The sequence below is a fragment of the Sminthopsis crassicaudata genome, chromosome 2 (assembly GCF_048593235.1).
Source record: "Sminthopsis crassicaudata isolate SCR6 chromosome 2, ASM4859323v1, whole genome shotgun sequence".
NCBI classification, from domain to species: Eukaryota; Metazoa; Chordata; class Mammalia; order Dasyuromorphia; family Dasyuridae; genus Sminthopsis; species Sminthopsis crassicaudata.
In genome coordinates this window covers 316,123,419-316,135,808 of record NC_133618.1, presented here as the reverse complement: position 1 = coordinate 316,135,808, position 12,390 = coordinate 316,123,419, and the positions used below count along the sequence as shown (strand labels likewise).

Below are 12,390 nucleotides of genomic sequence, written 5' to 3'. Positions count from 1 at the left end.
TTAGATTTGGAGTGGGGTGGGAAAGGGTAATAACTACTGATGTCAGGTGCTACAGAGGACAGGAGAGGATTTTAGTCAAGTGCTTGTAACCAAGGTTACGAGGGGGGGGTTGAATAATAGAAGTTGAAAAAGGGGAAGTAATATGGTTTTATGGCTTTTTCTAAGAATTTGGTTGTGAATATACATGAAAATAACTTAAAGGGATCAGATGAACTTTGTGGACTTTTTTTCCTAAGGATTGCAGTCTGGGCATATTTCTAAGCAAGAGGGAAGGAGCAAGTAGACAAAAATTGAAATTAGGGAGTGGTAGGTGAGAATGGATCTAGTGTTTGGTGATGAGGAGATAAGATCAGATAAATAAAACTTTATCTAAAATCATCAGCTACAATTTAGTTACCATACGATTTTTGCTTCTCACAGCATGAGGGCATTGGGACCTTGACTCATGGCTCTTACTCTGTCACTCCCTGCAGCAAAATGAAAAGGGAGTTGAGTAAGGGGACAAAAGGAATGGTCCTCTTTCATAAGGAAAATGACTAAAACCTTTGACCCTGGGAATCTTGATAACATCAACAAATTTGCCAACAGGCCTTAAATCTTCCTCAAATATTTCCTCTCTATCTGAGATGATATCATTTGTATTATGAGAAGTCATTCCTTTCAATCCTAAAATCATTACAAATGAGTCATTTGTTTCTTTTTACTTATATTTTCAATTTTTGCTCCTGAAATGGTCAGTCATTGACACTTTTAGTTCTCAGTTACTGTCATTCCTTGAGTGTCAGCAGCATCCATGTCTTACTGTGTCAGGTTATAACTCTACCACAGGTGACTTTTGCCCCCCATTAATTTACTTCAGGATTTATGTGCTTTTGTTAAGAATAGTAAAGTAATAATTCTTTTATTTTACTAATTTCAGAAATTATAGGGTTTTTAAATCAATTTAAGATTGAGACTACTGCAAAGGGGGAAAAAGGTCATAAAGAAAGTAGCTTGTCTAGTAGTCAGGGTGATTAGGAGCTGTTGTGTATATAATAAAAGATTTCTTTGATAAGAATTTGTAAGGAAGAGGAGGACAAGCAGGCTATAGATCAGATAGAGCTATCTGATACCATGAACTCATTGTTAAATTTTGAAGGGGTGAGTATAATTGACAATTACACATATACATAGGGGGTATTAGGTTTGTTGATTATCTGGATTTCAATAAGTGATGGAGAAATGTTAATAAAACTGTTTAAACTTAAAGTTTTATCATGAGTACATTTTGTCCTCCTTCGAGATCCACTTTTTAAAGACTTACCAGCATATTCCTGAGTATAAGATAAATAAGAATAATAACAAAAAAGATAAAAAAGAAGACAAATGTTCTTGATTTCGCAGGGCTCAAACAATATTGAACTTGAAGTAAAACAAAGGCAGGAAGGCTGGCTTTTCTTTAGGTGGAGGATATTGGTTTTAGGCAGGGGAGGGTTTGGGAGATACTTCTCTGTGACAGTAGTTGTTCTAGAATGGCATGGTTTTTCTTTGACAGGTTCCCTCCCTTACCAACCTCTACCAACTGGCAGAGGTAGCTGGTTGGTAAATTTCAGTTTCTCAGAATGGGAAAAGGTTTAGAAAAGTGGCTAAAAGTAAGTCTGGGGTCATATTGTATGGGAATATAACACTGAATAGGAGGAAAAGGTTGTGTCTTTTTTGTTTTTTAAAGGTAAACTCAACCAATTTTTCCCTATCCAGATCCCTGAAGTAGTTTTTGGAGAAGAGGATTATATTAAAAGACTATTAGGAAGGATGTTTAGAGTTTGGAAATTTTGTTCTCTACCTTTTTCTTTAAGTCCCCTGCTCATCTGCAATATGTAATCCCTATCTAGTCACATAAGAAGGTTAAGTTAGTATTTCTCATGAGAAATTAGAAGAATGGCTAAGTTTGATTTCCAAGGAATAATAAGCATTACTCAATTCTAGATATTTTTCCCATTTCTTTTTCAAACCAAAGTACACTGTTTGAAGTGGAGGAAAAGAGGAATAGGAGTAGTTACCAGACTCTAAAGCCGGGAAGCTAGGAATTCAAATATTTTCCTAAAACCTTACTAGCTTGGTGACCTTGGGCAAATGACTCAACTTCTTTGCCTTAGCTTCCTCATCTAGAAAATGAGGCAAGTAGTACCATCTCTCTTATATGTTGTTGTCAAGGTTCAAATGAGATAATATAGATAGGACATTTAAAAAAAATTATTTATTTTTTCTTATAGGTTTTTATTTACAAGATATATGTATGGGTAATTTTTCAGCATTGACAATTGCAAAAACCTTTTGTTCCAATTTTTTCCCTTCTTCCCCCCCCCCCCTCTGCCCCAGATGGCAGGTAAACCAATACATGTTAAATATGTTAAAGTATATGTTAAATACAATATATATATATACATGTCCATACAGTTATTTTGCTGCACAAGAAGAATTGGATTTTTAAATAATGTACAATTAACTTGTGAAGGAAATAAAAAATGCTGGCGGACAAAAATAGAGGGATTGGGAATGCCAGGTAGTGGTTCACCCTCATTTCTTAGAGTTCTTTCTCTGGGTGTAGCTGGTTCAAGTCATTACTGCTCTATTGGAACTGATTTGGTTCATCTCATTGTTGAAGCAAACCATGTCCATCAGAATTGATCATCATATATAGTATTGTTGAAGTATATAATGATCTCCTGGTCCTGCTCATTTCACTCAGCATCAGTTCTTGTAAATCTCTCCAAGCCTTTCTGAAATCAGCCTTCTGATCATTTCTTACAGAACAATCATATTCCATAACATTCATATACCACAGTTTATTCAGCCATTCTCCAATTGAGGGGCATCCACTCAGTTTCCAGTTTCTGGCCACTACAAAGAGGGCTGCCACAAACATTCTTGCACAAACAGGTCCCTTTCCCTTCTTTAAGATCTCTTTGGGATATAAGCCCAGTAGTAACACTGCTGGATCAAAGGGTATGTACAGTTTGATAACTTTTTGAGCATAGTTCCAAATCACTCTCCAGAATGGCTGGATGTTTTCACAATTCCACCAACAGTGTATCAGTGGATAGGACATTTTTATTAAGGAAGTATGTTATGTTAACTATTATTATGGTGCTTATCTCATATTCCCTAAAAGCAAAATTGTAAAACCATTATCCAGTCCCATTCTAGTTACCTGTATCCAGAATATTAGTCTACAACAATTTTAAATTTCTGTTTTAGAAATATTTACCCTTAATACTATAGCATTAAAGATCTACTCCATGTCCTTATGTTGTAAGCAATCCCCCGAAGGATGTGCTAGCACAGAATAAGCTCTGACACAGTGGATAGAGCATGGGGTCTACATTCATATGCAGCCTCTGACACTAACTTTGTGATTGTGGCCAAGTCATTTAACTTCTTACTTTTTTGCCTCAGTTTCTTCATCTGCCTTCCAGGGTTGTGAAACTCTGAATATAGAGAATATTGAACTTAATATAGAATATATGAACATAGAATATAGAACATATAAAGCACTTTGTAAACCTTAAAGTGTTATTGTTGTTGTTTTTCAGTTATTTTTTTGGTCATGTCCAATTATTTGTGACCTCATTTAAGTTTTTTTTTTGGTAAAGATTTGATTTGCCATTTCCTTCTCCAACTCATTTTGCAGATGAGGAAACTGAAGTAAACAGGGTTAAATAACTTGCCTAGGGATACATAGTTCTAAATGATTTTGTCTAGGGTAAGTATCTGAGGCCAGATTTGAACTGGAGTAAATGTCTTATTTCTGAATTATTCTATGATACAACTAAATTTTGTACTGTGTTATATAATATCCACCTTGAAAGTGACATAAACAAAATGCTATAGAAGTTGTAGATAAAGTGATAAAAGGAAGGCAAAGTGTGCCAAGTGGATTCCATAGGATGAGAATTTCAGTAGTTAGGAACAGAATGGGGGAACATGTTTGGCCAAAAAGAGTGGTCTGTGCAGAAATGTGAAGAAGAGAGACAACAATATATTTGTTTTTTTGGGTTTTTTTTTAAAATAACTTTTTATTGACAGAACATATGCCTGGGTAATTTTTTTTTTACAACATTATCCCTTGTACTCACATCTGTTCTGACTTTTCCCTTTCCTCCCTCCACCCCCCCTCCCCTAGATGGCAGGCAGTCTTATACATGTTAATTATAATATATCCTAGTATATCCTTGATACACTATATGTGGGCAGAACCGAACAGTTATCTTGTTGCACAGGGAGAATTGGATTCATAAAGTAAAAATAACCTGGGAACAAAAACACAAATGCAAACAGTTTACACGACAACAACATATATGAAAAATTTGGGTGAATAATCTAGTTTGGCAAGTCCTTTTAAACTCCAAATCTCTTAGAGTTTTCTATGCTTATTTATAATCATTTTATAACATTGGTTCTTCCAGCTTCATGACCTAACTTTACTAAGAATGTGTTTTATTGAAAAAGGATTCTTTGTGTTTTTCAGAATGATGGCAGGGAAAGACAACGCCATGAACATAGTGAAAGGCGGAGGCATGGTAACCCTGAGTCAGAGACCAATGGACAACCCCAGGGTGGCACAAGGCAGGTGGTGGAACATGATGATGAAGAAGATGAAGAGTTGACTTTAAAATATGGTGCCAAACATGTGATCATGCTGTTTGTGCCAGTTACACTCTGCATGGTTGTGGTTGTGGCCACCATCAAATCTGTCAGCTTTTATACCCGGAAGGATGGACAATTGTATGTATGATATAATTTATTTCATTATTTTCTAAAACAGGGATGGTTTTTAAAGATTCCACAATCACTTTTAGAGGCCTCCTGTAATAAAGATGCCTTAATTGTAATCTTGCTCTGATGTTCAAAAGCAAATTGTTTCTTGATAAAGGGAAGAGATGTTTTGGATCCCAGTTGAAGAAGTAGGATGGAGAAGCTATATTGGAAATCTTGAAAATATTTTTGCTGATATTAGTCACTACAAGATTAATCTTTGTTTTTTTGTACAAGGTGTACAAGAACAGAAGGTTGGAGGAAGTGGCTTAAAAGGAGGATCATATGAGGATAATAATCAAGGGATAAAACTTGAGAATTTCTGCTATACAGAATTCTCTATTGCCAAGTAAAATGAATCTCTGATGCCTTGTAATATTATCTCAGTATTTAATTTAATTTTCAGTCACGAAAACAAGTTCTTTTAGAGGTGAAAATCAAGAATTAAAAATGCATTTGGGTCAACCTTAGCTTGTTTATAGTGTAAATGTATTTGTTTTATTTATCTGGAAGTGAATGAAGACCATTTGATTTAGGTAGATTTCTATAGAGAATCCACTAGGTGGAGCCAATACCTTTCTTGAAATCATAGCTTTGAAAATCATTTTGCTTGGTAATTATTGTGCTTTTAAAAAATTACTATAATAGGTGAGTTGGGAAAATGCTAATTTCTAAAATTAACTGAAAAAAATTATAGTCTCATTTTGTATCATGGGGGAGGAAGACAGTTATTATGGTTTGGAATATATTCTGATATAGCAATGAACTTTTATTTTCTTTTAGAATTTATACTCCATTCACTGAAGACACAGAAACTGTAGGGCAGAGGGCACTACATTCCATTCTGAATGCTGCCATCATGATCAGTGTTATTGTGGTTATGACCATCTTGTTGGTGGTACTTTATAAATACAGGTGCTATAAGGTGAGTTGAAGAGCATAAAACCAGGTTTAACTGTCAATGACATTTTTTAAAAAATGAGTGCTTCCTTCCAAACTTGCCAATTTGTTTTATGCTCATCTCCATTTTAGACTAGGAAAAATCAAGTCCTAAATTTTTTTAAAAGCTAATTTAAATTTTTCATTGTTAGGTTTTGTTTTTATATTACTCTTATTTTGAATGTATTCTTCCTTCCTTGATTGCCCAGCAAATTATCCCTTTTAACAAAGAATTAAAAAGAAAAAGGGAAAAAAAGCATTTCATAAAATTTGACCAATAGGTCTGTGAATCTGACAGCATATCCATCTACTAATACTTGCACTCTTTTAGATATAAGGGATGCAGTTCCATTTTTCTCATCTTTTCTTTGAGGCCACCTTTGCACATTATAATTTCAGGAATTCTTCCCTTCCTTCCCCCCAGACTTACTTATTTTGAATGACTTGATTTTTTTTTCTCAATAGTATTTTATTTTTCTAAATATATGTAAAGATAGTTTTTATTTTATTTTATTTTTTGCTGAGGCAATTAGGAGTAAATGATTTACCTAGGGCCACACAGGTAGGATGTGTTAAGTGTCTGAGGCCAGATTTGAACTTAGGTTCCCTCTACTGTGCTACCTAGCTGCCCCCAAAGATAGTTTTTGACATTAATTTCTGTAGGACTGTGTTCCAAATTCTTTTTCCTTCTCCTCTTATCCTCTGATATAAATTAAATACATACAATTCTTTTAAGCATGTTTCCATATTTATCATATTGTGCAAGAAAAATCAGACTAAAAGGGAAAAAACTATAATAAAGAAAAAGCAAAAAAATAAAAAAGATGAAAATAGTATGCTTTGATCAACATTCAGTCTCCATAGGGGATACCAATGGCATTTTCCATCCCAAGTCTAACAGAACTGTCTTGAGAGCAGTTAATTGCTGAGAAGAGCCAAGTCCATTAAGATGTGTTCTTTCCATTTATATTGTTGTCATTGTATATGTTATTTTCACTTATACATTAGTTCATATAATAAATTTGCTATTTTTCTACAATGAAATACAATACATTGATCATTTCTTTTTTTATTATAGCTTTTTATTGACAAAATATATGCTTGGTAATTTTTCAACATTGACCCTTGCAAAAATTTCTGTTCCAACTTTTCCCCTCTTTCCTGCCACCCTCTCCCCTAAATGGCAAGTAGTCCCATACATGTTAAATGTGTTAAAGTATATGTTAAATACAATATATGTATACATATTTATACAGTTGTCTTGCTACACAAGAAAAATCGGATTTAGAAAGAAGGTAAAAATAACCTGGGAAGAAAAACAAAAATGTAAGCAAACAATAAAAGAGTGTAAATACTATGTTGTTGTTCACACTCATTTCTCAGTATTCTTTTGCTGGGTGTAGCTGGTTCTGTTCATTACTGATCACTTGGAACTGAATTGGATTCTTTCATTGTTGAAGAGAGCCATGTCCATCAGAATATATCCTCATAAAGTATTGTTGTTGAAGTGTATAATGATCTCCTGGTTTTGCTCATTTCACTTGGCATCAGTTCGTGTAAGTCTCTCCAGGCTTCTCTGAAATCATCCTGCTGGTTATTTCTTAAACAGAACAATAATATTCCATAACATTCATATACCACAATTTATTCAGCCATTCTCCAATTGATGGACATCCATTCAATTTCCAGTTTCTAGCCACTACAAAAAGGACTGCCACAAACATTTTTGCACATGTGGGTCCCTTTCCCTTCTTTAATATCTCTTTGGGATATAAGCCTAGTAGTAATACTGCTGGGTCAAAGTTCTATGTGCAATTTGACAACTTTTTGGGCATAGTTCCAAATTGCTCTCCAAAATGGCCGGATTCTTTCACAATTCCACCAACAGTGCATTAGTGTCCCAGTTTTCCCACATCCCCTCCAACATTCATCATTATTTGTTCCTGTCATCTTAGCCAATCTGAGAGATGTGTAATGGTATCTCAGAATTGTCTTAATTTGCATTTCTCTGATCAATAATGATTTGGAACACCCTTTCATATGGGTAGAAATAGTTTCAATTTCATCATCTGAAAATTGTTCATATCCTTTGAACATTTATCAATTGGAGAATGGCTTGATTTCTTATAAATTTGATACAATTCTCTATAAATGAGGCCTTTTATCAGAAGTTTTAACTATAAAGATGTTTTCCCAGTTTATTGCTTTCCTTCTAATCTTGTCTGCATTCGTTTTGTTTGTACAAAAGCTTTTTAATTTGATGTAATCAAAATTTTCTATTTTGTGATCAATAATGATCTCTAGTTCTACTTTGGTCACAAATTCCTTGCTTCTCCACAGATCTGAGAAGTGAACTATCCTATATTCTAATTTATTTATAATTTCATTCTTTATGCCTAAATTATGAACCCATTTTGATCTTATCTTGGTGTACAGTGTTAAGTGTGGGTCAGTGTCTAGTTTCTGCCATACTTATTTCCAATTTCCCAGCAGTTTTTGTCAAATAGTAAATTCTTATCCCAAAAGTTGGGTTTTGGGGTTTGTCAAACACTAAATTGCTATAGTTATTGACTATATTGTGAATCTAACCTATTCCACTGATCAACTACTCTATTTCTTAGACAATACCACATAGTTTTGGTGACCGCTGCTTTGTAATATAGTTTTAGGTCAGGTACACTAGGTCACCTTCATGTGATTTTTTTTTTTTTTTCATTAGTTCCTTTGAAATTCTTGACCTTTTGTTCTTCCAGATGAATTTTGTTATTATTTCTTCTAGGTCATTAAAATAGTTACTTGGGAGTCTGATTGGTATAGCACTAAATAAATAGATTAGTTTAGGGAGTATTGTCATCTTTATTCGCTTGACCTATCCAAGAGCACTTAATATTTTTCCAATTGTTTAGATTTTCCCAGTGTTCCTTCCCTGTCCATCATTGATCAATTGGAATTGGATTAGCTCTTCTCTATGTTGAAGATATCCATGAAGCTAGCAGTTCTAACACAATATTGACTATTAATGGTGATAGTGGGCAACTTTGTTTCACTCCTGATTTTATTGGAAATGGTTTCAGTTTATCACCATTACATATGATGCTTACTGTTGGTTTTAAATACATGCTACTGACTATTTTAAGGAAAAAATTGACCATTTCTTTTTTTTTTTAATTTTATTTATAATTTTTTTTACATTATATATACATGAATAATTTTTTTATAGCATTATCCGTTGTATTCATTTTTCCAAATTATCCTCTCCCTCCCTCTACTCCATCCCCTTGATGACTGACAATCCCATACATTTTACATGTGTTACAATATAACAATATATGTGTGTAAATACCATTTTCTTGTTGCACATTAAGTATTAGATTCTGAAGGTATAAGTAACCCGGGTAGATAGACAGTAGTGCTAACAGTTTACATTTACTTCCCAGTGTTCCTTCTCTGGGTGTAGTTGTTTCTGAAAATTGACCATTTCTTACAGCACAATAATATCCTATTATGTTGATGTACCACAATTTGTTTAGTCATTCCATAATTAATACATATCTACTTTGTGTCCAATTCATTAAGTGTAGACATCATAGTCACCTTCTTAACAGAATTCCTAATTGTTAACCAAACTAGTGGGACCAGTTCACATTTACCAATAGTGTATTATTAGTGTAATCATCTTCCTGAAGTCCCTATTTTATTTCCATTTGTTCTTTCCCAGTTTTCTGGATGTGAGGTGAAATTTAAAAGTTCTTTTAATTTGTATTTTTCTGGAGCAGTATTACCCCATGGTTTATATAGTTTGCATTTCTTTTCAGAACTGTTATTCTTAAGTTGACCCATTCTACTTTTGGAAAAAAAATAGAGGGTTATCTCTGTTTCTTGATCTGATTAAGTAGAGGAGATAACTTTACTGACTACTTGTATTTGTCTCTTTATTTGCAGATGAAGAAAATTTAAGAGAGTTGTAGTTTTAAGTTGATTTGGTTGTTTTGGGGAGGGAGGGAACTATCCATGCCTTTGCTTCTCAGGCTTTATTTCTGTCTCTTATAACTTTGTATGTAGTTGTTTGCCTGGAACCAATTTTTATTTGCATTTCTTTTTTTTTTTCCCCCTGAGGCTGGGGTTAAGTGACTTGCCCAGGGTCACACAGCTAGGAAGTGTTAAGTGTCTGAGATCAGATTTGAACTTTGGTCCTCCTGAATTGGGGCTGGTGCTCTATTCACTGCGGCACCTAGCTGCCCCCTGTTGTTTGCATTTCTCACCTCTTTTTTGTAACACTACATCTGAAATATATCCTTTCTGCCCCTTCTATTACAACTTGATACCTTCTGTCCTTCCTCTCCTACTGATGCTGTTTGAGTGGTCTGGATTCCTGGTGGTTTAGAGATTAGTGGCTATAAGAGAGTTATTAAGAATCCCCAATGGTTTTAGGAGTGAAAGAATTCACTCATTCCCGAAATATTATTTGCAAAATGAAAATTTATTGTTAGTTAGAAAGCCGTTTACCAAGAGACTGACTTCGATAGTGGCAGATCTATGGAAAATGGAGTTTTGCACTGAGAGAACGCAGTTCTCAGTGGACAGAAGGTCCTGGCAGCAAAGGGAGCTACCAAAGTCCATCTGCAAAAGATCTTTGTTGATGGAAATTATATTGGGTCTTAGTGGGGGTTGGGACAGCCCTGAGCAGGTCAGACTCAGTAGGGATTTAGACAGCCTGAGCAAGTCAGACCTAATGGGGGTTGGGAGAGCCCAAGTTGGCTTAGATCCAGTGGGGGCTGGGACAGTCCGGATCTCCTATTGGAATTCAAAGGGATGCTTTTTGACCAGGATTTATAATTGAATCAAAGGCTCTGGCATCCTGGAAAGACTGCTTGTCTGGGGAGGATATGCCTCAGGCAGGAGGGGCTGAGAATCTGAAAGGTCTCACTGATCAATAGGAAATACAGTGTCTTAAAGGGACCACAACCCACTTTACTACCTACCTGGGAAAATTCCCCTTTGATGTCTTTTATGTTCCTCTTAATACTTCTTCAAGTATACTATGCTTTTTCACAGTTTGAATTACTAGCTGCTCCTAAATCATCATCTCTAGTCTGATCTCAGCACATTCTCATCACATGCTCTTATTCTCTGTAGATAATCTCTTCTTAGAAAGATGCTAATATCTAAAGTTCAGACTGAGATTGAATTTACTATCTTTCCTTTCCTCAACTCTTAACTACTTTCCAGTTTCTCAGTTATTGTCAGCTAAGAATCTTTATTAGTTATTAGTGTATATTTAGTCTCTAATAGAACTACTGTTTTAAATACTGGGACCTTTAGGCAAAGCGAAATGGACTTTGCCCTCAAGGCATTTGTGTTATACTGAATAGTAAAGATGCTAATTTTATTTATTTATTTTTAAAATATTATATAAAACTTTATTTTCAAAACATGTGTGCATAGTTTTCATCATTCACCCTCGTAAAACCTTGTGTTCCATTTTTTTCTCCCTCCCCTTCTTCCTTCCACCCCCCTCCCCTAGACAGCAAGTAATCTAATGTATGTTAAACATGTGCAAGAATAGCTTATCTTTATGCTTAACTGGGACCATAGACCCTATTCTACCATCAAACTAGTATTTAGCATGATGTAGCTCTAATCCCTGTCTCACTCTTGGATGCTGTGATCTCACAGAAGCCACATATTTCAGTTTTACAAATACTAATTTAGCATATCCCTATCTTACCTTATTCTCTTTACATGAGATAATTATATGGAAAAGTACTTTATAAATTATAAGGTACTTTACAAATCTAAGGAATTGTTTATTAATAATGATGATCACTGTGGTTCACAAGAAATGCTAGACCAGGCTATAGTCAACTTCTCTGGGCACCATTAAGTATAAATATTTTACAGCAACATATAATCATTCCTACCTTTAACCAAGTAATAGATTGGTTTTTAGCATTAGGTGGTCAAAGTACACTGTAATCTATATGCCACTGCATATATGGGTTCCTATGATTTACTGCCCTATCTTGATTAAGATACATTGTTCAGATTAGAATGAAATTCTAACCTATGCTGAGTATCCAAATAAAATGACCCTCTTATTGGGAAAATAAGGATTGTCCTTAGAGAAATGTATGCCTAGAAAAGAAAGTAGTTTGGTCACATAGCATAGGTTGGTTAGATAGTAAACTCTTTGAGGGCAAGGACTACTTTTTGCCTTTTTCTGAATCTCCAATTCTTAGCATAGTGTCTAACACACAACAGGTGCTTAACAAATGTTTGTTGATTGATTTTGAAGGATCACTGATAACCCTTGTGCACCTGATATCTGTTCATTGTCAAGAGACCTAGAGGAAGGTTTACACAATATGTTGAGTGTCAGATTTACAAGAGAATATAAAAAGGAAGCATACAGTATGATTAGACATGGCTGCATTACAGTTTGGATCATTACACTATGTCCTCTATCATTAAGGTCACAGTTCTATTATAGTATTGGATGAATAAGAATTCATTGCCATTAAAATAGTATCACCAACTTTCTTGCCTTTGGCTATGGAAGACCTGTGAAACTTGTAGATAATTAAAAAATTCATTTATGCTAATCGTTTTAACCCTTGGTGCTACTATTATAGGTTTTTAATTTTTTAAATACACTTT

General features: G+C 34.6%; 1 protein-coding gene across 4 annotated transcripts in view; it reads left to right on the top strand.

The window, feature by feature from the left end:
- The window catches only part of PSEN1 (presenilin 1), a 72,278-nt gene that overhangs the window by 24,287 nt on the left and 35,601 nt on the right, over positions 1–12,390 (top strand). For all 4 annotated transcript variants that reach the window (XM_074290097.1, XM_074290099.1, XM_074290096.1 and 1 more), the window contains exons 3-4: positions 4,508–4,764; positions 5,578–5,719. In XM_074290097.1, the coding sequence (XP_074146198.1) occupies positions 4,508–4,764; positions 5,578–5,719 (399 nt within the window). The remainder of the gene's footprint in view (positions 1–4,507; positions 4,765–5,577; positions 5,720–12,390) is intronic.